Below are 24,362 nucleotides of genomic sequence, written 5' to 3'. Positions count from 1 at the left end.
TAAGCAAAAAATATATATTAGAAATTCATATGGTCTGCAGGGATAAATATAATATATTTATTATGTTTTCTCTGAAAGTGAAGACATTATATGCAACAGGAAAGAAATATATACTCTTTGTTGGTGCATTATGCAAAAAGCTCCTCTAGCTTTATCTTTATCTTTATCTTTTTATTTTTGGCTCTCTCTCTCTCTCTCTCTCTCTCTCTCTCTCTCTCTCCCACTCTTTCCCTCTATAAGTCGTGAGTTATCGGGACGCCACCCTTTGAGAGTACAAAGTGTGTGAAGAGGAGGCCGCGAAACCCTCAGAACTCTCTCTCAGCCGCAGAAACACCGCCGCCGCTGACGTCCAGTGAGGATTAGTAGCCAATGGGGGCGGCGATACTGTCGGGCCTCCTGACCGAGATCCTGATACCGGTGGCAGCCGTCGTCGGGATCGCCTTCGCGCTGGTGCAGTGGCTGCTGGTATCCAAGGTGAGCCTCTCGCCGGAGAAGCCGGCCGGCAGCAGGGATGGGGTCTCCGATTACCTCATTGAGGAGGAGGAAGGGCTCAATGATCACAACGTCGTCGTGAAGTGCGCCGAGATCCAGACCGCCATATCGGAAGGTGGGAAATCTTTGATTTTAGCTTTGCCGAGATTTGGAGGGATTTAGAGATTACTGTCTCCATCTGAGGGGAAAAACAAGATTTTGTGGTTCACTTGTTTTCCTGTTAATGAATTTGTTTTAGCTCAAGTGGTATTTCTATCAAAAGAATCAAAATTGGAGGTTATAATATTCCCAAAAATTGGTTAACTTGATCTGATCTGATAGTTCTCTTTCGGCAGAATATATAATTTATTTGGATAAAAAAGGAATCATAATATATGCTGCACTTCTCTTACGCCTTTTCTTTTCCTTCTCGTTTCTTGGAGGAAGATGGGTTAAATTCTGAGGTTCAAAAAAAAAATATAATATGTACACTTTTTCGTGGTTACCGTTGCAATGAGTTCAAGTAATTAGAAGAATAACTGCGGTTTCTTTTACGTGCTTTACCTCCATTTGATAAGTGATTATGCTATGGTTAGATAGTACAAGGTATGGTCTCTTTCCAGAAGAATCTAACTCAGTAAATGTTTCTTTATTAGTCCATTATATGTTGTATATTTTCTTGAATGTTTTCTTTTATGCTGTTATACAATTTGTGACAATTGCTTCAATTGATTTGCTTCTTGTTGATGTTTGTCGTTATCTTATGCTAGGCTATGTAAGAGTAAGACTTGAAGACGCACATGGTTGCTTCATATAATCGTATATGGTTTGGGCCATTAAGTTCTATGATATTGTTGAATGAAAACATTTGGAAACAAAATGCAGCACTAGAGCATGTTATGGTTAATTTTAATTTGTCTAAGTTGTATGATCCAGTTCATATGCATTGTTAATTAATTAAATTGGTATTTCCGTGGTCCTGTACCTACTGTAGTGTCTAATTTCATGATCATCAATGAACATTACGAAAAAGGAGACCTGTAAATTTATCATGTCATTTGAACTGATTTTTCATGTGAGATGAACTTTGTATTCCTGTTTTGTCTTGAAATTGACTCTAATGCATTTAATTTAATTATCACTTAGAGATCCATTAATCGCATGGAAGTCAATTTTATTATTGAATGTGTATCTTCTATCTGTAGGTCTACTTCTGACAAGCTTAAGTTGATTTTATAAGGTATTTCTGGAAAATGCAATGATTCCTTTATTTTTTATATTTGAAAAAAATACGATTAGGCCCAATGGTACTGAATCCTCTCAATTTATTTCAACATTGTATAATAACACAGACATTTATTTCATGCAATATGATACGTGGGTCTCTTAGAATACAGAAATGAAAGAATTGTTATTCTGATACTGCATAATGCATGCATATGCTGATTTAGCTGGCTTAAGTTGGATTAGCAAATATTTAGTGTATGAAGTCCAGGTACCTAACCAATTACTTCTATTGTTACTAAATTGATTTTGTTGGTAGCTGATCTGGAACTTGTTATAATGGTTTAAGTTTATCTCCTTGTTGATGATTCTCATTTTATTAACCTAGCTATGTAAGAGCAAGACATGAAGATCCACTCCTTTGCTTCATCCAATCTTATATGGTTTCACCCAACAGAAAGTAGTGTAATATTGTTAAGTATAATATTGTTAAAGAAAACAAAAAGTGGAGCAACAGAGTATGTAAGCTTTATTTCAGAACATGTAAATGATCTGATTAACAAGGATTCTATATTTATATTAGGTTGTTTTTAGTGATTATATAGCTAATGTAGTGTCTGAATTTCATGATCATAGAAATTACAGCACAGGTTGCCTACAAACTTATCATGTTATTTAATCTGATTTCTTGTGTAACGGAATTCCATTTCCCCTTTTGTCTTCAGTAACTCTTTATCTCATTTAGTTACCACTTTGATCTCCATCAATCTTATGCAAGTCATATTTGTTGTTGAATTTGTAGCGTCAACGTGTGATACTCTATTTCTGACATTCTTAATTTTGTTTTGCAAAAGAAAATTGCTCAGTGTGAGAAATCACTAAAGTTTTTACTGTGTAATGTATAGTATATCTATTTGGTGATCGACACATTTGATGATGATTGTCTGATCAAATTTTCTAAATTTAGTGCTTCATGCAATTTATAACTATCAGTATCATTGACAGAGACAAACCTGTAGTTGTCGCTCATGTAATGAGTATAATTTTTTCTGACTTGATTGAGTTATTGATTATTTCTTTATTGTACATGAATGTTAACTTCAAAAAGTATTGTTTGAATAGGTTGCTGTGCACCTACAATTTGCTTAAGTTTTACTTCTTATGTGTTGATTTCCTTTTTTTTTTTATACTTTTTGCATATTGTTCACTTTGATGAACAACATATGACTTATATGATGATAGTCTGATAGCAAACTTCTCTATACATGTGAACAGGAGCAACTTCATTCCTTTTCACAGAATACCAGTATGTTGGAATCTTCATGGTTGCTTTTGCTGTCCTGATCTTCCTCTTTCTTGGTTCTGTGGAAGGCTTTAGCACAAAAGCACAGCCTTGCACGTATAGCAAGGATAAATATTGCAAACCAGCACTTGCAAATGCTGGCTTCAGTACTCTCTCCTTCTTGCTTGGTGCAATTACCTCCCTGGTTTCTGGTTTTCTTGGGATGAAAATTGCAACTTATGCAAATGCAAGAACAACTCTAGAAGCTAGGAAAGGTGTTGGAAAAGCTTTCATTACTGCTTTTCGGTCTGGTGCAGTCATGGGCTTTTTGCTTGCAGCAAATGGCTTGTTGGTCCTCTATATTGCTATCAACTTATTCAAACTGTACTATGGTGATGACTGGGAAGGTCTTTTTGAGTCTATTACTGGTTATGGTCTTGGTGGCTCTTCCATGGCTCTTTTTGGTAGAGTAGGGGGTGGCATCTACACAAAAGCTGCTGATGTTGGTGCTGATCTTGTTGGCAAGGTTGAAAGGAACATTCCTGAAGATGATCCTAGAAACCCAGCTGTAGGTTCTTTGAGTATTTCTGTACAGTTAAATTCTCTTTCCGTGCTTTTCCCTTAGTGATATGCCACTTCTTTTAATATTTTGAACTTTGCACCTTTAACTTTTTGTGTTAGCCTTTAGGATTTAGCGACCAAATGTTCCTGATGAATTTATCCAGTACCAGCATTTGAGACCGTAAATGGCTTTTCTGTTCCTAGTTTTTTCTTTTGTATACATCTTACAGGTGATTGCTGACAATGTGGGAGACAATGTTGGGGATATTGCTGGGATGGGTTCTGATCTTTTTGGCTCATATGCTGAATCATCATGTGCTGCTCTCGTTGTTGCCTCTATCTCTTCATTTGGAGTCAACCATGATTTTACTGCAATGTGCTACCCTTTGCTTATCAGCTCCATGGGAATCATAGTATGCTTGATAACTACTCTATTTGCAACTGACTTTTTTGAGATAAAGGTCGTGAAGGAGATCGAACCTGCTCTAAAGAAGCAGCTCATAATCTCCACTGCACTTATGACCATTGGTATTGCGATTATCAGTTGGATAGCACTCCCATCGACTTTCACAATTTTCAGTTTTGGTGAGCAGAAGAAGGTCAAAAACTGGTGAGGCATCATTTTCCCTTTAATTCTAAAGATGGTGAGTTCTTAAAATGATCTAATCATTAGAGCTGAACAGGGAGTTGTTCTTCTGTGTTGCAATTGGATTATGGGCTGGCCTGGTTATTGGATTTGTCACTGAATACTTTACAAGCAATGCATATAGGTAAGAACTTGGTTCTTCTATTCTGATGAACACGAATTATGATGATTTGTGGTTCATAGATAATGTCTTATGTTAACTACTCATTTGCAGCCCTGTCCAAGATGTTGCTGATTCCTGCCGAACTGGAGCTGCGACTAATGTAATTTTTGGGCTGGCTTTAGGATACAAGTCTGTCATTATCCCCATTTTTGCCATTGCTGTCAGCATCTTTGTTAGTTTCAGTCTTGCTGCCATGTATGGTATTGCTGTTGCTGCGTTAGGCATGCTGAGCACCATCGCTACTGGTCTGGCCATTGATGCTTATGGACCCATCAGTGACAATGCTGGAGGCATTGCTGAGATGGCTGGAATGAGTCACAGGATTCGAGAGAGAACAGATGCACTTGATGCTGCTGGCAACACCACTGCAGCCATTGGAAAGGTAGCATAATTCTATTGCCAAAATAATTTGCTGCATCCTATTAACCATGATTGATCTGCTCGAAGCTTGGCAAGGAAACTTGTTCCAAGCTTGGTAATTAGAATGTTATTGCCTTTGTTGGTGGCTTTATTGCATTTAGACATGTTGATGCACTTAGACCCAACCATTGTTTGGTTCGAATCAGAATCGAACTAGGTTCATCGATGAAGAATCAAAATCGAATCGGATCAATGGTTTGAGTTTCAGCTCTAGTGGTTCGAATTTGGTTCTTGGAATCTGGAACTGAAACCAGTGGTTTTGAACAGGTCAGAAAAATAAAAAAACCTAGATGCCCCTACAAATGATGAACTTTTCCCTCCCAATAGTTTAATAAACAACTAATTGGAGAGGTATTTTGGCAAAATTAAAAATAAAAGCAAAAAATTAAAATTGATGGTCTGGGTTTGAAATTGGAACTGAACTGCCCATTCTAGAACTGGAATTATCTAGAATTGATTCTGTTCTGGTTATAAATTTGACAGAATTGATGGTTTCGATTTTGGAACCGGGGTCTGCGCTAGATGCAGGATGGTGTTTTCTCATTATAGATAATATTTGCATAACTGCATTTGTTTAAGAAATTTGTTTGCAACTACCCTTGTGAAGCTGCTTTCCACTTTGTTTCCTTTGATTGCTAGCTATTAATGTTGCATTCAAATCATCACAACAGTCCTTGAATGTGAAAATGTTTCATATTTTAACTGCCTTTCCCAGGGCTTTGCCATAGGTTCAGCTGCCTTGGTGTCTCTGGCACTCTTTGGTGCCTTTGTGAGCCGAGCAGCGATCTCCACAGTTGATGTTCTGACACCAAAAGTGTTCATCGGGTTAATCGTTGGTGCCATGCTTCCTTACTGGTTCTCAGCCATGACCATGAAGAGTGTTGGCAGTGCAGCTCTAAAAATGGTGGAGGAGGTCCGCAGGCAGTTCAACACTATACCAGGGCTTATGGAAGGCACCGCTAAACCTGATTACGCCACCTGCGTAAAGATCTCCACAGATGCCTCGATCAAAGAGATGATTCCTCCCGGCGCTTTGGTGATGCTTACCCCCCTCATCGTTGGAACCTTCTTTGGTGTGGAAACCCTATCCGGTGTTCTTGCTGGCTCTCTTGTTTCTGGGGTTCAGGTATGCAATAACTTGGTTGCTGTATTTACCGACACACAGTGATGGTGGTTTCTTTATGCTGCTGCAGATTGCTATCTCTGCATCCAATACTGGTGGCGCATGGGACAATGCTAAGAAGTATATTGAGGTACAGCTACCCTAAACCTTTGTGACCTGTGTTGGAATGTAATTAGCTGATCTCATATGGCGTTGTTAGGCTGGGGCATCGGAGCATGCAAGGAGCCTTGGCCCTAAGGGATCTGATCCCCACAAAGCTGCAGTTATTGGTGACACCATTGGGGACCCTCTCAAGGATACGTCCGGTCCGTCACTCAACATTCTTATCAAGCTAATGGCTGTGGAATCGCTCGTGTTCGCACCATTCTTTGCAACTCATGGTGGTCTCCTGTTCAAGATCTTCTAACTCTTACGATACTTGTTCTTCAGAGTTCTCTGTTCTCCATCACATACCTTCCTCGCCTTTTGTTCGGTTGATGCTTGACGACGACGATCATGTTAATTTTGTGGTGTAATGACAGTGAACATTCTTGAGTGGATGAGACCAAACCTGTGTTGTTATCGCAAAGTAATAATGGGCACATACTTGACGAGAAGCAAAGGCACGAAGGAAGAAGGTCTTCAGTTTTCCTCGGCGCCAGGTGAACCGCCGCCGTTGGGACTCTGGAAGAGCTGCTTGCGCAGGTTGACATGCAGGCGACCGAAGAGCTCCTTCCTGAGGGAGTTGAATGCGAGCTCGAGGCGCTCGAGGAGCTCCGTGGAGTTGTTGTTGTACATGAAGAGGCCGTTGTAGAGGTCGAAGCTGTCGCTGCAGGTGTTTTCGACGAGTTCGAGCAGGGTCTCGAAGCCCTTGGTGTTGATGGGAGTTGGCTTGAGGTCGAGCTTGGCGAGGAGGCGGCCGACGGTGTGGGTCAGGAATTGGATCTCCGCGGCGTTCTCGTCGTGCTCCGTGCAAGACATCTCGACCATGCGGCAGCCCTCGCGGGCGAAGATGTCGAGGAAGCACCGACATCGGTTCGCGCGGTCCTCCGAGTCGCCGATACGGACCTTGTCGTAGACGAAAGGCAGGCCGGACCAGCCGTGCTTGCCGCTCTCGGGGCCGAACATGGGGTGTGTGCAGAGGATGTCGAAGTCCGGGGGGAGGAGTTGGAGAAGGAGGTTCTTGGGGAACTCCTTGACGGAAAGGACGTCGACGAAGAGGGTGCTGCGGCGGAGGCGCTGCAGGGGGAGGGAGCGCAGCACGGCCTCCGTGGAGAGGATGGAGGTGCAGAGCACCACCACGTCCGGGTGCTGCTCGCACAGGTCGTGGGGGTCGCGGAAGAAGGCGGCGCCGAGGGATCGGGCGGCGGCGGAGTGGTCGGAGCGGGAGTGGCCGATGATGGCGTGGCCCTGCGCCGCGAACGTCCGCGCCAGGAACTGCCCGAAATTGCCGAAGCCGACGATCGCGATCTTGAGCCGCGCCCGTTGGTCCAGCTCCTCCGACGCCCCCGACTCGTGGTCGAACACCTGGGCGGCGTCCATCGCGCGCATCGCTCCGCCGGCCCCCGTGCGCCGCAGCCGGCCGGACGTCGTGAGGCGGAAGAAGGGGTTAAATAACGCGGGCTTCGGCCGGAGAAACGGCATATTCCGGAGCCCCCGCGGCGGCGGCGGCGGCGGAATTGGAGGGGAGGGCGAAGCGAACCGGTACGGCGTGGGGAGCATAGCGAGAGGTGGGCTGAGCACGTGGCGTGGGCACGAGGCGCAGCGAAAGGGAGGAAGAGAGGCAATCAAGAGAAATACGTGGCAAAATAGCAGCTAATATATATAACCAATTACTTAATACAGATAATACAATTAAAATAAATGTAATACTCAATTTGCCTTCCAAATCAAATCACACCAAATCTCCATGGGATTCGATTTGACCGACTCAATCTGCGCCGGCTTCTCCTATTCGTACGACTGCATCGCGGGTACGGTTCACATACTCTCTCTCTTTTATTATCGTTACGTCAGCTTTGGGTGCCGAAGTGGGTCGCAGACTCGACTGATACAAAGAAATCTCCCCTGCATTAAGAATTATTAATTAGAGAGAGATACGGATAGGGTTAAGGATTAATACTTAATCGGAGGAAATTAATGGTGGGCCCACGTCCTTTTCGCCCCATGGGTTTATATGCGGGCGGAAACAAAAAGAAATGGGCTCTGTTTGAGGTGGCGTGTCGGCCGCGACCTCCTCATCGACCTTTCCTCCGTGGATCCGCTGTGCTTATCCAAACCCAAAACGCCGTGTGTTACCACCACTTGTGTCCAATTTTGAAGCTTATATATGCAAATATATATCCAATAGCATTTTTGGTACAACATAGATCCCTCCCAATATTATATGTATATATATATTTAAATAATTAACTTTGTTTGGATTGAGAATAATTGATTCTAGTCGTTAGCAAGCCTTGAAAATATTGAAAAAATTAAATGCGTAAAATATATTTTAATACTTTCACCATAAGCTTAAATGTAAGGGTAGAAAATATATAAAAATAATCATAGAAATATATGTAATATTTTTTTAAGGATTTTAATGGTGAACTAATAGATATTAACTCATTGATATTTATCGTTGATTTTGGAGAAATATATATGTAATTTTGAGAATATATTAATTTGTATACGATTGAAAATTGAAGTCATAGCATTTAAAATTCTGGAAAATAAATTATTTAAACATCACCGCTTTATGGTTTGCCTCTTAACAAAAAAAAGAAATATATTATTGTCTTAAACCTTTTGGATATTACCATAAATTGGATATTTCCATGAAAATTATGTGAATGTGGGCCACCATCGGGCAGCCACAATTTATTTGCCACGTGGTGTTCCATCCTATTTGGTGTCCCGTCCGCACAGCTGATCGGCCCTCTCGCCGCGGCCTTATCCTTGCCCCTACGAAGCGACGAGCTCTCGTTACTGTCACGAACACGCGTAGCTCATTGGTGGTTGCGCGAGTGAGCCCCGCCCGTCGGCTTTGGAGCCCTCTCTCTCTCTCTCTCGCCCTTTCCTCCCTCCTTTCGTGCCGCTTCGGGCTTCTTCCTCCGCCCTCACTCCCCTCTCTCCTCCCCCCATCCGCCACCTCGTCTCTACCATCCCTAAGCCTCGGTCACGCGTCACCTCCTTTCCTCACCCTCTAGGGTAAGCGTACCGTTATCGATCCTCCGGTTTGTGTGGCTTTGTGAGTTTCCTCTGGATATTTCGAACAGTCCGTCGCTTTCACACCTTTTTTTTGGTTGTTTCCCCTGTCTACTTTTGGACTTGGAATTATTGGATTGCTGATGGCGTTAGAAAAGACGGGGCGATGGTTGTTCTGAAGTTTTGCTTAGTATGAGATCATCGATTTCTCCTATTATGACGTAGAAGTCTTGCGATCTTGTGAATTTTTCATCTATCATGATCTTTTAAAGTTTAATCGGGGATTGACTTGATTTTCCGTAAAAAAGATGATTTTGATTGTTTCTTTCTCACAAAGATTCCTTTTTTGCATTGGAATTCCAACTTTTTTTTAAAGGAAGTAGCTTTTGTAGTTTGCTGCTTACGCTGACTTAGAATCTAATCTTACTATATGATGGAGTAGGAGAATCACAAAAGGTTTTTGGGTTCTTGTGGATAGTATAGATGGAGGGGAATTAATCTTCTAACAGCACAACTGAAGAACAACAAAGAAGTATCATCTCCGAAGTTAATCGTCATCCAATGGGGGGAGCTTGTTCCAGGAAGAGAGACCTTCTCGATGAAGATGATTTGCGCAGGTCTGGAAGATACTCTAAGAGTGGAAGCTCAAAATGGTTATTACTTATGCTGCCCCGTTGCAGCACAGATGTCACAGCTGGAAGGCAAGGAAAGTGCCCTTCGCTCATGGAGTTGTGTGTGGCTAAAGTTCGTGAGGTGCGTCGCTGTTATACACGTATTGTTTATGTTGCAACTTCTGTTGTGCTTGAGACATTAAGTTACTATGTTAAAAGTATTTGGGTGAAAGCAGGATATAAAAAGGTATACCAGCTTTTCCATGCTTCCAAGAGACCTTAGCCAGCAGATATTCAATGAATTAGTGGAATCTCATTGCCTTACTGATGGATCTCTTGAAGCTTTTTGGGATTGTGCTCTTCAGGTGCACATTTTTTTTGCTGTACTCCAACAAATTCTATTGCTTTAGTCCAACGAACTCTATTCTTATAGTCCAACTATAGGAGATTGAGGTGTTCTATTGTAAATAAAGTTTGGATAAGGTTCTGCTCTAAAGTTCCATCTTTTGTTGTATAAACTACTTAGAATGATTTGCAACCATGATTAGCAACCAGAAGCAAGTGTATTTATCAGTATGCACTATTATTAACAAGGTGCTGCCAGAAGGAAGAATATCTCATTGTTCTAGTTAAACCCTTATTTGACAGGAAAAAGCTCTTTTCCAGTTTCTCATCATGAATAGTATGAACTACAATTTATGGCTACTATAACCATCAAGGTAATGCTCTTGCTTAACCTGTATCAGAAAATAAAATTATAGATAAGGTCTCTGGCAGAAGTTGTGCTGTCTCATATATTTTCTAGTTTCAGCTTGCCGATATTATTTAGAGGAATATCTGCATATTCATGTATGTGATAGAGAATTTCCAACCTAAGGTTTAATTAAATTTTTATATGGACAACTATGGTGAGCATTCCTCTGACTTGTAGAATGTCCTAATATGAGTGTCAAATAATATGGAAGCTGTCCTGTTATCTTGGATCTTGTAGCTAAAGCTGTGGATATTTTTTTACCTTTTGCTTGTCATCAGGATATTCATCTTGGAGAATATCCAGGAGTTAAGGATGGTTGGATGGGCATAGTTTGTTCTCAGGGGCAATCACTTTTGTCCCTTGATATCTCTTGCTCTGATGTGACAGATTCTGGACTGTTTCTCCTGAAAAATTGCTCCAATATCCAGAGCTTGAAATGTAATTACTGTGACCAAATATCAGATTATGGCTTGGAACACATATCTGGTAAATATCTTTGGCCTTCTACTCCATGTCTTGCTAATTTTTCTTAATTTTCTGAGCCTTTATTGCATCACATCATCGATCAGATAAAATGATCTCCTTATTTAGTGTATAAAGACAACCTTTTTGTATTTAGTTCGGAAGTGATGTTGTATCTGTGCTGTCATGTTTTATTACCAACAGGGCTAATGATGTCTGAGGTATACCTAGGTGTGAGGACAAGCTTTTGCATGTAACTTCTGGCTGGGGCATGATTTCTAGCTTCTAATTGTGAAACTTTGCTTGGCTTTCTTCATGTTTGATTATTTTGTCTATCATGTGTTTGACTTTTGCTTTAATATGGAAACTTCAAACTCTTCAACAATATATCCTTTTGCTACATAGATGCTGAGGTTCTCTATATCTTCCCAAATATCTTTAATGTGTTGTCCTCAATTTGTATTATGACATAATATTGCCTGTATGTTCTCTTATTAATACTCCTGAAGACATTTCAGTATTGCTCTTCCGTTTGTTTCCTCACTATGGTTGAGTATCTTGAATGTGAACATTGACACTTTTTGCTGTTATGTTTTATGAAAACTGTTCTAGATTTTCTTGTCTACTTTGTTTATTGATGAAGAATTAGACTCAATGATTTTGATTTTTTTTTTTACATTTTTCATCGCAAAGTTTGTTTCTTCCTTCAGGACTTCCAAACTTGACGTCTTTAAGTTTCAAGAAGAGCCATGCTATCACTGCTGAAGGAATCAGGGCTTTTACCAACTTAATTAACTTGGTAAATTTGGATCTGGAGAGATGCTTAAAGATTCATGGTGGACTTATTTATTTGAAAGGTTTGCTTTTTCCCTTGCTATGACCTTGGGTTGCCACGTTGTGAATATACTATTATTTTATATATGGATGAGTTGGTGAATTTCTATAGAGATAGAAATTTTTGATTTTTTGATCTTTAGTTTTCCTTAATGATGAAACATGCTAAAAGTCACATAAGTACATCAATGATTGCAAAAGGCGCTCGGGCGCTCGCCTAGGCGCTCGGGCGAGGCGAGGCGAGGCCCGAGCGCCTCGCTAATGTCCCAGGCGGCGCGCTTCAATCAGGCGCCGCCTAGGCGCTCGCCCGAGCCCAGGCGCTGGGCGCTTCGGGCGAGCGCATGGGTAAACCGAACCAGAATTTTAGGTCTGGTTCGGTCCTGGTTCGGTTGTTAGTTGGTTCAATCGAACCAACTAAACCGATATAACCCCAACCCTAACCCTAACCCACCACTAACCTGCTGCCGCTGCCCTGCCGATCCCGATCCCGATCGCGATCTCGTCGCTCGTTGCCGCTGCTCCCGCTGCCGCTATCGCTGCTCGCGCCTCCCGCGAGCCCTCTCGCTGCTCGCGCCTCCTGCGAGCCCTCCTGCTGCTCGCGCCTCCCGCGAGCCCTCTCGCTGCTCGCGTCTCCTGCGAGCCCTCCCGCGAGCCTTCCCGCTGCTCGCGCCTCCCTCGAGCCCTCCCGCTGCTCACGCCTCCCGCGAGCCCTCCCGCTGCTCGCGCCTCCCGCGAGCCCTCTCGCCTCCTGCGAGCCCTCCCACGAGCCTTCCCGCTGCTCGCGCCTCCCTCGAGGCCTCCCGCTCCCTTTCCCTTTCCCGCTGTCGCTGCCGCCGCTCGCCGCTGCTGCCGCCGCTCGCCGCCACTGCTGTCGCCGCTCGCCGCCGCTGCTTCCTCGTTTCTCCGTCAGCAGGTTTATACTGTTAATGTGATTATATTTATTAATTATATTATATATTTTTATATTTTTATTTAAAATTTTAAATAATTATATTTATTAATTATATTTTATATTTTTATATTTTAGCGCCTCGCTTCGCTCGGGCGAGCGCCTAGCGCCTCAGGCGTTTTTGGACCTTGGCGCCTTTTAGCGCCTAGCGCTTTTTAAATCACTGAAGTACATAATTTACAACCTGCTATGAATTTTGCAAGGATTGGTACTCATCACTGGCATCCAATGAATAATGATATTTTTCACAAGCGTTCTTTCCTTTCGGGAGGAGAAATATACTGTTCTTATAGAAGAAAGATGAAGAGAGTAAAGAGAGAAACAAATCACAGCAATATGTCAATAAAAATATCATATAGGTGCATTTGACCAGTTAGCTTATGTGCTACTTTTCACATTATAGTTAGCTTTTCTCCAATGACCGAGTCAGTGCTTCAGATAAAATTGGATATTGGAGGTGATAATAAATTTTTGTAGGAATTTGCTTGCTTAATACTGGCAGATTTTCTTGTTTCAATAAATTCCTCTTTTATATACTATGTATTAATACAGTAAGTTATATTGTTGACTGTTTTTTGTTTAAACACTGCTGCTTTTTATATTCTATCCTTCACGCAATTAAATGTGAACCTTCTGCAGATTTGAAAAAGCTTGAATCCCTTAACATCAGATACTGCAATTGTGTAACAGATGCAGACATGGAGCCTCTTTCAGGTTGGCTTCATTTGGATATGTCCTGCCGAGATTACTGCAATTTTAGTTGAGCAATTATCATTTTAGTTGGGCAATCCTGCCCAGAGGAGAAGTCATTACTGTGGAATAAATTTCATGTTTTATTTGTGAAGACATTTCAACGGTAGTCTACAGTAGAAAGAGTATGGCATGTACATGTAGCAATAGAATCGCTCTTATTAACTCTGCGAGTTTAGAAATAAGATGTACACTACACACTCATGGAGCACATATATGCTCAGCATTTTGGTGGTGCCTCCAATATTGGGTAGAAGCCACTTTGGCTGAGAAAGGGGTTGTATAGCCTTGGTTAGGATGAATGAGAGAGTTGAAGGATCCTATAAACAGTGGATGCACACTTCATTATCTTTTTAAAGCTCATTAAAGAAAAACATTATTGGCTGTAATGATTTTGTGAAATTCGATTCAAGAACTTTCCAAGTTCTAGAGCTTTCTTGTTATAACATAAAATTGCATTAGCTTTAATATTCTGATGAAGTATATGGTTTTATATACCGACTAATGGGAAAAATGTTTGAATGATGACGGTGATGATATGCCCCACCTATTCAGTGCTAAAGCTCAATTTCTTTTATTAATAACCTCAGTATGTATTCCTTTAGTTTGATTTTTTTTTTCTTTTCCCCCTTCAGATATAGGAGTTCCAGTTATTTGAACCATGGTCTGTAGTACCAAACTGTACCGTCCGGTACGAGCGGTATGTACCGGTCCGACAGGTTGCCTGTACGCGGACCGCCGGTTACCGGTCCGAGTGCACTGTAGCACTGTAGCAGTGCTACAGTACTCGGCATACCTGAGTATACCGCTCGGTACACCTGGGTGTACCGCTTGGTATACCATACTGTACCGGTACCGAGCCCAGGTCGAAACACTGGTACGGTATGGTATTGCGAATCTTGATTTGAACATTACAGAAACATTGCACTCTGTTGCATGATAAAAAGGCCCATTGCTAACTTATCTTCCTATGATATCATATGCCTCTTTTCCTTTTGCTTCTAGTTAGATAACCTAAATAGCACACTTTTCCTTATTTCACAAAGAAGAGTTGCACTGCTCCCTCCCACTTTCCTTTCCTTTATATTCCTCTTCTTTTCTTTATTTTTTTTGTAATATGGTTACTTTGTCAAGTCTCATCAAGCAAATTTTATCCATTTGTTAACATTTTATTGTTAAACTAGGTCTTACAAACTTAAAAGAGTTGCAAATGTCATGTTGTAAAGTTACTGATGTGGGCATCGCTCATTTGAGAGGTAAGATGTATTGGATATTTTCTGTTCTTGCCCTTGCAGTTTGTTATTCTATGTTTTGTTAATCTCTGTCCTTTGAAACCAATTGTCAGGGAGACTCCTGTTTTTCTATTCTGTTTCAAAATGCATTTGTTTCTACATTTAAGTTCCTTGCAGGCTTATCTAAAGTTGCTCACTTGGACCTGGAGGGTTGTCCAGTTACTTCTTCTTGCTTGGATGTTATATCAGGTTTTGGTCTTTTCCTTTGTCGTGATAAATTTATTGCTATTGTCCCTTTCCCTGTACAATATTCCTTGGTATCTTTTTCACTTTTACGTTTAAGTCAATCATTCTTTAGTTTCTTTTCCCTTTCTAAAGTCCTGCAAATCTTGGGGTTTAGTTATTTTGTTTCTGCATACTTTATGTATTATTAAATTTTTGTCTCATAGTGTACTAATTATTTTTTTTTCTTAAACAAGTTTATTTTTGGTAGGCAGGTAAGAAACAAGTATATATTTACCTGTAATATTTTAACATTATTTTTCAAGGTTTAATTACTATATAGCTTGTTGAACTCTGTATATAGCCTGTTTAACTTGTAATTTGTCCAAATTATTTTCTTTTAGCTGGGCTTTCAGAGCAGATATTCATTCATATCATGTATATTCTTTTGTTTTATTATTTTAAAGTGACTTGTCTGCTTTGGTTGGATTACCCTATCTGTATCCGCTCAGAGAAATGATATGTGATAAATATGGTTCTTTCTGGATCTTTGTAGGCTTCACATCATTGGTATTTCTGAACTTGAGCCGATGTGGTATATCTGATGATGGAAGTGAGAATTTTTCCGGTGAGTTATTCATGACACGTTAAAACTAAGATGTGTCCTATAAACATGCAATAAATGGAGAAGAATGTTTCTTTTGAAACTTCTCAGTGTTCATGTATATATTGTAGGTACCATAATGCCTTTGAATACTTGTAGTGTTCTTTCAAATGTCGCTACCATGTCAAATGGGAAATCAAGGGAAACATGTTTTACATTGTTTCATAAAAGATTTTGTAATTTTAGCTGTGTGAATGTGTTACTTCAGATTTTTTGCTGATGCAGATCTATGTTCAAACTTTATTCATGCATGTCTAAGGGGACAAAATTCTGTTAGTTTTCTGTGAGAACATGCTACTTCTTATATACTGAAAACCAAGATAGGCAATACCGAATGATACCGCCTGGTACGGGCGGTATGTACCGGTCCGACGGCATACCGGTACGCGGACCGCTCGCTACCGGATGGAACGAAAAATAAAAAATAAAATAATAATAATACATATATATATATATATATATATATATATATATATATATATATATATATATATATATATATATATATATATATATATATAAATAAACAAGGCGACGTCGCCCCGTGTGGGGAAGGAAAAGGCGATGTCGCCTTTTAAATAAAAAATATAAATATAAATATATATATATATATATATATATATATATATATATATACCGAGCGGTATATAATTTCGTACCGTACCGAGCGAACGTTGAAACTCCGGTACGGTACGAAATTGCAGACCTTGCTGAAAACTCTAGATTTATATCTATATTCTCAACTAATTTAATTTCTGATTCCCTGGATGCCATTTTGATGTTAGTTCCAATGTCAATCTCTACTGATCTGGGAGAAAGTACGTTAGTTTGAACTGAGATTTTGGCATGAAAACACAAGGGGGCTACCACTTGAGGTTAGAGTGGTTACCGCCAAATCCTAGCTTGTGTCCCCCTGTAGAATCAGTCGATACTTAAGTGGTGTGCCTGGCCCACCAAGGTGTGGAAAGCGTTAGTCTGTGACACCCTATGTGCCAATTAGTGCTTGTTAATCAGAACTGACGGTTTATTCATGAAAAATATTGTAGTTTGGCATAATGCATTTTTTCAATGTTGTGTAATTCCAAATGCAAAGCTTTATGCATACTAGGCAGTCTAGAGCCATCCAGCATGATGATCTTTGTCATTTAGATCATGCATGATCCTGAGTTTTTCTTTCATCTGGTACCATGAAATTGAGTTAGGATCTTTGTCTTTGTTGATCATACGGTACCATGGAATTTTAGTGGGCGATCTGTTATTGTGGATTTTTTTTTTCTTTCATCTGATACCATGACATTTAGTTAGGACCTTTTGTTTTCTTGTTTATTTAATATTAGGGAATTCTGGTGGGTGACTTGCCATTGGCATGGGTTTAAGCTGTGACAAACTAGATAGTCCTTCCTACTCTCAACTGACCTTATAGGTTTTCTAGAAAATTTATCTACTGACTTGAATTGTTTCATTGAGGAATTTGGACCAAATTTGTATGGCTAAAACCAGGTTGATGTTCAGTTATAAAATTACATCAAACCTAGGCCATCTCAACTTTCTGTTTCTGTCTGTGCTACCTCAAGGTGATGGAAAAATGTTTGGATGACTGCAGAATGGAGACAGAGCATGTATAATGGGCTAGACTGCTAGATAGAAGATATGCTTCTAGGTCGGTGCATGATCATTATTGGCTGTTTGAAATTCTGAAAATCTGGATTTGGGAGGCATAGGAGCTAACTTTTCTGCCACAGATATGAGAAGAGGAATAGTAAGCTGCCTGAGTTGGCCAAGAATGGTTGTGCAACGAGCCTCAGTTTCTAATAGGAATGGTACACCCTCTGATTGTAGAAAGAATATAAGCATTATCAAAGGCATTTTTGCTCTATGAAGCAACTAATTCCACATTGGACTTAGATTAGGGAAAGGGTATTGATAAAGCAAGCAACATGAACAGATCACGTATGAGGATATGACATATAACATCCATAACACTGCATCCAGTGCATCTTGTTGAAGCAATTAAACTCAGCTTCTAGCTGGTTACTTTTATGAATTAACTATTGTTTTCTGAAGGTGACAATTGACCCATGTACATAAGAGATAGTTTCAAAGGACACTATTTTTTTGTTGCTGATATAATCGTTGATATCCTTAGTACAGCAACATTGTTGTTTATACTTCAGAATATATAGAACTTTCAACTGCACACTAGGTCTGCTTTACGTGACAATGGTGTTTGTTTCTTTTGTAAACCAGACAGTGATATACTTGGTCATGTATTAATTAACATTGTTCTCGTCTACTTATGTGTACATATTGTTCTATGCTTCATTTTTTCACTATTTTTTTGCACAACCATTGCATCACAGGGCTTCAGAAGTTGAAAGTCTTGAACTTGGGGTTCAACAACATTACTGATGCATGTTTGGTGTATCTTAAAGGTAAATCACATTTGATTTTGCATATGCTGCTGACATTTCATGAAATACGACTTTTCAATGTTTTTGCATCATAATAATCTCACAACTTTTAGCAAGTGATATTTCCCAATACCTCTCATTCTTGATGAGGTCTAGAAATTTGGCAGCCTTTAATACACATTTGATGGCCTACTTGGTGGCTTCCAACCCTGTATTATTGTATTTTTTTATGCTTGATTGAAGTTTTAACTTTTAGGGTTTTTCTTCAGGATCAATAACTGGTTTATCTCTCCTAATGGCTTTGTAGATCTTTTGATTGCCTGGAATTTATTGAAGCAAATTATTTTGTGTTTATTTTGGTAATCACTTCGTACTTTGTCTTTTAAATTGATTTATAGTGGCTTTAGTTTTGCAAATAATTGAGTATTTAGTCATTGTCATCGGGTTTTCTGAATGCCATTACTGTGATAAATGTTGGAATAACATACTTTTCTATACTGATTGTCTCTTAATCCCTAATAAATTGTAGAATTGATCAATTTGGAGAGCTTAAATTTGGATTCTTGCAAGATTGGTGATGAAGGTTTATTAAACTTGAAAGGTAAGTGCTATTGTGTCTAATTAATCCAAGCTGTTACATGCATATACTACCAACAAAAATCGATGAAATTTTAAGAAGTTTTAATTTCTGAATTTTTCTCCCAAATGATGGCATTTTGGACAAGCCCTGTTACTTCATTATTGTGTTTTCACTATGCTTTCACATTTGAATTTTCATGTGCTTAAATTACAACATGATTTTTATGTTTTAGCTAACTTTGGTTGATCATTGAACACATGAGCTGGTGGTATATAAACTTTTAGGTTGATCAACAATAAAAAATGCATGACACGATAGCATGAAGTTTTCTACCAGGAAGAGAGAAAGTCTATGATATGATTTTCCTAAGGGGCCAAGGCACCATCTGCAGGCTTTCAGAGAGTGGAAAAAACAAGCAAATTCCATATCTTATGTCACCAACTGTAACCAAAAAAGTTATCCCTAGATTTCTTGATAATCTTTCCATAGTTGGTTCTGTTATTCAATTTGAGACCCTTATATTAAAAAGTGCTCTTTCTCACATACCTATTCTTGAACTTTTCAAAATATCACAAAATATATCGAAACATCTATGTTTTTCACGGACAATTGTCATCAATTTTTTGAAGAAATTTTTGTTGATTGTGCCAAACTTATACTGAGATTCTTCAGTGAACTTGTATTGCTTTTTTAGGCCTTCTACAGTTAAAATGTTTGGAGCTGTCAGATACTGAAATTGGAAGCAATGGACTGAGCCATCTCTCTGGTATGCTTTGCAACTTACATGTGATGGTGTCAGAGTTCTCATTTACTGAAGTTATGCAATTAGTTACACCTATGCATTATCTGCACCTTCAATTCCACCCCTGGAGCCTTTTTCTTTGACCAACCCAAGTGATAAGTAGATAGAAGAACTAAGTGGCCACACTGCCTTGAAATGAACTACCCCCATGCTTTGTTGTTTATTTGCTTCTGCTTTGTGGGTACTTACCCATGAAACAAACAAAATTTATCGTGTTATAGTGTTTCTTGAAAGAAAATTCTGTTTCTTATACATGAAATATGTGTTGGTTCATTTGTTACAATGTGATGCTCAACATAATATACTAGTTATGAAGTACATATCCAATCACATCATTTCCTTTTGGGCAAAAGTAATTGCAGTAGCAGTTTCTCCAAGCTAGATGTAACTATATCATTGTGAACTTTGTTTCATGGCCAACAAACATCTGTTACTTTATCTGTCTAGTGACATTCTCCCATAAACAATTTGATGCATTTCATGTTCTGTCTCAGTTCGTGACAGTTGAAAAACTAGCCTTTTAAGTTTACACCACGCGTTCCATTTTCTTCTGTGTGTTATGTTTTTCATTGTATTCTTGACCTGGGAAATATGGTGGCCTATGGCTTGCAATATCTCATTTTATGCAAAATATATGCAAGATATCTAAGTTCTTTTTAGGTTTTAAGATGTGAATCCTTGAAAAATTATCTATATAGTTTGTGTAGTTAGATTATTACACCATAAGAAACCTGACTATGATTTAATCACTTTCAGGTTTACACAACTTGGAGAGTATCAATCTGTCATTTACAGCAGTAACTGATGGTGGTTTGAGGAGGCTGTCTGGATTAACTTCCATTAAATCTCTTAATTTGGATGTTCGCCAGATAACAGATGTAGGCTTAACGGCTATTACCGGTAAGACTTGTTTGCAAGCATGCATCATTATGGTTGTCCTAATATGTTTATGCTAATATTTATGATCCTGGAATTTGTTTGTTCGTGTAGGATAGCTTGTGTAATTTATTTGTCATCTCATAGCAGATTTAGAAAATTTTTCTGTCAGTTGAAAAACTAGATTTATGCTTAGTGATGATGTGCTGGTCTAAACAATGTGAAGACTTGGATATCTATATACAATGGTATTCAAGCATTTATTTTGTAACGTTCCATTTGAACTACAGCTGGCAGACCACATGAAAAGTTATCCTGAAATTTGAAAATTTTACTTGTTATTTTTTACTATTGCTGGCTGCAAGTTTTGGGGGTGACTTCAAAATTTCAAGTGGTTCTCTATTCTGTTTAATTCCAATATTTAAATATAATTATGAAATATGATAATGCCTGTATAAACATTCATAATCCTCAGTTCTGTTGCACAGATTGTATTTATTTAACACCTACCTATCCAAAAGTCTGTGTGGGAAGCTTCTGCACTTGTTGTCTTTATGCAAATTAATTGCAGGAGGGTTTATGTAGAAAAACTCTTGTAGAATTTTTAGGTGCTTTTCTATTCAATAAATTTAGGGATATGCACTCATTCTAGTAAACGGCATGTGATAATGGCTGTTGATAACTTCATACTTTATCAAATAGTAGTAGTCATTGAACTTGTATCTGAACCTTCTACTCAAAAGGTGGCATCGAACTTCTGCACTTCTGATCTTGCTGTGAATTAACTGCAAGCGGCTGCATAAAAAAAATTGTTGCTTTACATGATTGCCATTCTTGGACTGTCTTGTACAAGTCAAGTAGTTAGAGTCATTCTAATGTTGGGCAAGTTGAAAATGATACAGCAGGTGGGAGTAATTGCTATGCTGAACGGAAGTGTAAGAGTGCAAACTCACCAGAATATAGGTTTCAGAAAGCTATAGGAATAAATAGACTTTTTTTTTAAATTATTAGTTTCATACATTTGTTTGTCATATGGGTTTTTATTAATCTTTATCTGCTAACTCAAATTCCTTCTACATGTTTTGACCAAACAAGGTTTTGGATGCAATGTTCATGTTGAAATTATTTTATGATCAAATGTGTTGAGGAACTTCACTTGCTTGTTAGGTTTCACTTGGGCCTTTTAACACCCAAAATAATTGCTTATTAGATTTTGGTTTATGCTATTCTGCTCCAATTTGCACATGCAGTAACATAATGATACAATACATTAAGTATTATTTTGTTAATAAATGGGTTAATTATTATTTGAATGTAATTTTATGATCTATTCTGTTCCACCGTAAGTTTCAAATGATTTATAGCTCGAAAAAGAGAATCATGCACCACTTTAGTTCAGGTACATTCCTTCTACAATGTTGAGAACCTGATAGGTTATTTGCTATGGGCAATATGTTGTTTACTTCTGTTAAAAGCTTTTTGCATATATCCATGTTTGAGTACTTCATATTGATGTATGCTAACAGTCAGCTACCTAATGCATCCTTTGTGTCGGGATCTAAAATTGGCTCTGCAAAGGTTACAACATCAATTTGTATGAAGCTATGAGGTGAGGAAAATGATGTAGAAAAGTTGGCAGCGATGATGGACATGCCATAAGAATGCTGGGAGCAGGAGGGAGGCAAAGAGGACCTATTAAAACTGGTAATATGGGAGGTGTCACATATGAGAGAACTATTGAAGGTGATTCTGGCATGTCTGGAGACGACAATTAAGTGCTCCTGCAAGGATGGATTAGCCTATTTAAATTATGGATGTCATAAATGTGTGGGGAATATCAAAGAAAATTAGAAAAAGGCATGATTGTAGTTGACTCAAATTAGAGGTGTCTCAAGTTGGCCAGGAAGATCAAGCAACACTTGATTGGAAGCAACAAAAAACGACATGATTGTCCTCTGACTATTAAGAGAGATACATAGGAGCGATCAACATATGGTTCATCATATATTCTTGTTTCTTGTAGCTTTTATTCTAATTTATGATTATTTTTTTAAGTTAATATGAAAATTTTCCTTCAGGTGCCCCTTTAATAGAACTTGGAAACAGATAGTCATTTGCTTAAATGCTTGTTGTGTCATTCAGGTCTTACTGGATTAACCCATCTGGATCTTTTTGGAGCTCGTATCACAGACTTAGGGACAAACTGTTTCCAACGTAAGTTATTTAACTTTTCTATGTGCATTTTTCAAGGGTCCTCTCCAGTTTTTGTGCTATTTTATTTTGGTTCTATGGTTTCTATCATCCACATTAAAAGAAGAAACATCACATCTCAGTCAAGATTGATAATTTTTTTTATTTTGATAAAGACAACATCAATGGAATATTTCACTAGAAAGAGGAAAGCAATAGATAGGAGTACCACAACATCTCATGCAGAGGCAATTTACTCCGTCTAACAGGCAACAAGATAACCGACTTACTCTCTAAAGCAACCTTATAATAACATCATGTAAGTGAAGAAGAGAAGATAATTTTGCTTACGAGATGTAGGGTTAATTAACATTAAATGATAAATGTGGTTTATTCATGATCGTGAGACTTATGGCAGATAAAATCTGAAGTTTGCTTACTGCCATAACTTTCAGGGAGATTGGTTGCCGCTTGCTTGCGACCATATTAACCTCAAAATTCAACATTGTGTTTTTAGATTGAATAGTCCAGGATCATAAAGGCTTTTATGATCAATTCATTGAAATATCAATTATTGGGACTTTAACAAGATTAAAAGTGAGGAATATCAAATGACTCCTACATCAAGAATGTTGATACTTACGAGAAAATGAGACAAACAGAGCAGCATTTTTGGGGGCCTTTATCTGAACTCCTTTTGGAGAACTCTAGAGGCTCTTATTGTCTGCCATGTTCATGCTTATCATCATAAAAAGGGCATTGGAAATCATATATATAGAAAATGATGGATCCTGTAGATCTTGAATCAAAAAGGAAAATTTCAGGTGATGCATCTAGAGAAGCTTAAAATAGATTCCCAGTATTGCTCTTCAGTTGCACGTGCGAGTTATATTGGAAATTTTATTTCTGGTTGTGATATCTATTCTCTTTCAATTAGGATGCCAAGTTCTTAGATTTTGGTAGACTTGTAAAGTGCTTTGGGGACATGAATTATATGTTTATCAATGGACTGTATTGTCAGCTCATCTACTGTTAGATCTTACATTAATCTGAATTTTGAGTTTCACCTAGTTGTCCGAGGATGATAATGTTGTTTCCTGTAATCTAATTAGATTTCAAGAACCTGCAGTCACTTGAGGTATGTGGTGGGTCGATAACCGATGCTGGAGTCAAGAACATCAAGGACCTCAAATCTCTTACTCTATTAAATCTGTCTCAGAATTGCAACCTCACAGATAAGACTCTGGAATTGATTTCAGGTACTTTACTGGCAGTTTGCAATTGTTCTTTACCGCTTCTCAATTGTTTAGCTCCAAAATCCACCTGTGTTGACATGGTTCATTCAATTGCAGGATTAACTGCATTGGTTTCTCTTAATGTATCAAACTCACGCATAACAAATGCTGGATTACAACATCTGAAACCACTGAAGAATCTGAGATCACTTACCCTGGAGTCATGCAAAGTAACTGCTACCGAAATAAAGAAGCTACGGTTGGCTGCGCTGCCAAATCTGCTTAGCGTTCGACCCGAGTAGTTCGAGGCCAAGCATCTGTAGATAGTCTGCCTCTGGACAGATGACAGTGTGCGCACATATAAGGTGATCTGCCAAGCGGTAGGGAATCCGACGGAGTCGTAAATAATGGGTGATGTCTAGTCCTTGTGTTCTGATCTAGTTTAATTTAGAGGTGGGCAAACTTGCACATATAACTAATGCAGTAGTATGTAAATATGCTTCATCCTGAACACATGCAAGTATTCTCACCTGAAATAATGATTGTAAATATTTATGTACATATGTTGGGATTATGTTGGTTTCTGTTTCAGCATCTCTGTAGATATTGTATGATTGATTGCTCAAAGTATTGGCAATGCAGTACAGATCACAAGTCTGCATAGAGAGTTTGAATTGCCACCAAATACAGATTTTTGGTAATAAACTGAGTTGCAAATTATGGTAAGAAATA

At 38.9% G+C, this 24,362-nt stretch overlaps 3 protein-coding genes across 6 annotated transcripts; 2 read left to right on the top strand and 1 right to left on the bottom strand.

The window, feature by feature from the left end:
* The first annotated feature begins 230 nt into the window (after positions 1-230).
* LOC103985418 (pyrophosphate-energized vacuolar membrane proton pump) lies at positions 231-6,424 on the top strand. The gene is made up of 8 exons (XM_009403101.3): positions 231-607; positions 2,971-3,545; positions 3,769-4,148; positions 4,222-4,308; positions 4,399-4,729; positions 5,483-5,893; positions 5,961-6,020; positions 6,090-6,424. The coding sequence occupies exons 1-8, from the start codon at positions 370-372 to the stop codon at positions 6,294-6,296; spliced, it is 2,289 nt and encodes a 762-aa protein (XP_009401376.1). The 5' UTR covers positions 231-369; the 3' UTR covers positions 6,297-6,424.
* A 1-nt stretch (position 6,425) lies between these two features.
* Positions 6,426-7,687, bottom strand: LOC135637577 (arogenate dehydrogenase 2, chloroplastic-like). The gene has a single exon (XM_065150189.1). It carries the CDS (start codon positions 7,589-7,591, stop codon positions 6,512-6,514), a length of 1,080 nt encoding a protein of 359 aa, XP_065006261.1. The 5' UTR covers positions 7,592-7,687; the 3' UTR covers positions 6,426-6,511.
* A 1,164-nt stretch (positions 7,688-8,851) lies between these two features.
* Positions 8,852-24,221, top strand: LOC103985419 (uncharacterized). 4 transcript variants are annotated; one of them, XM_009403103.3, is made up of 16 exons: positions 8,852-9,061; positions 9,542-9,811; positions 9,906-10,034; positions 10,702-10,909; positions 11,596-11,742; positions 13,308-13,382; positions 14,603-14,674; positions 14,828-14,899; positions 15,429-15,500; positions 17,897-17,968; positions 18,477-18,548; positions 19,222-19,293; positions 20,086-20,229; positions 22,348-22,419; positions 23,508-23,654; positions 23,748-24,221. In XM_009403103.3, exons 2-16 carry the CDS (start codon positions 9,620-9,622, stop codon positions 23,930-23,932), a joined length of 1,731 nt encoding a protein of 576 aa, XP_009401378.2. In that variant the 5' UTR covers positions 8,852-9,061; positions 9,542-9,619; the 3' UTR covers positions 23,933-24,221. The 4 variants fall into 4 exon arrangements, with proteins under 4 accessions (XP_009401378.2, XP_009401383.2, XP_009401381.2 ...); XM_009403108.3 differs by having other exon boundaries at positions 9,537-9,811; XM_009403106.3 differs by having other exon boundaries at positions 9,501-9,811.
* Positions 24,222-24,362: the final 141 nt, after the last annotated feature.

This window comes from Musa acuminata, chromosome BXJ3-5 (genome assembly GCF_036884655.1).
Source record: "Musa acuminata AAA Group cultivar baxijiao chromosome BXJ3-5, Cavendish_Baxijiao_AAA, whole genome shotgun sequence".
NCBI lineage: Eukaryota > Viridiplantae > Streptophyta > Magnoliopsida > Zingiberales > Musaceae > Musa > Musa acuminata.
The sequence above is the reverse complement of the archived record's forward strand: the minus strand, read 5'-3'. Positions and strand labels throughout refer to the sequence as shown.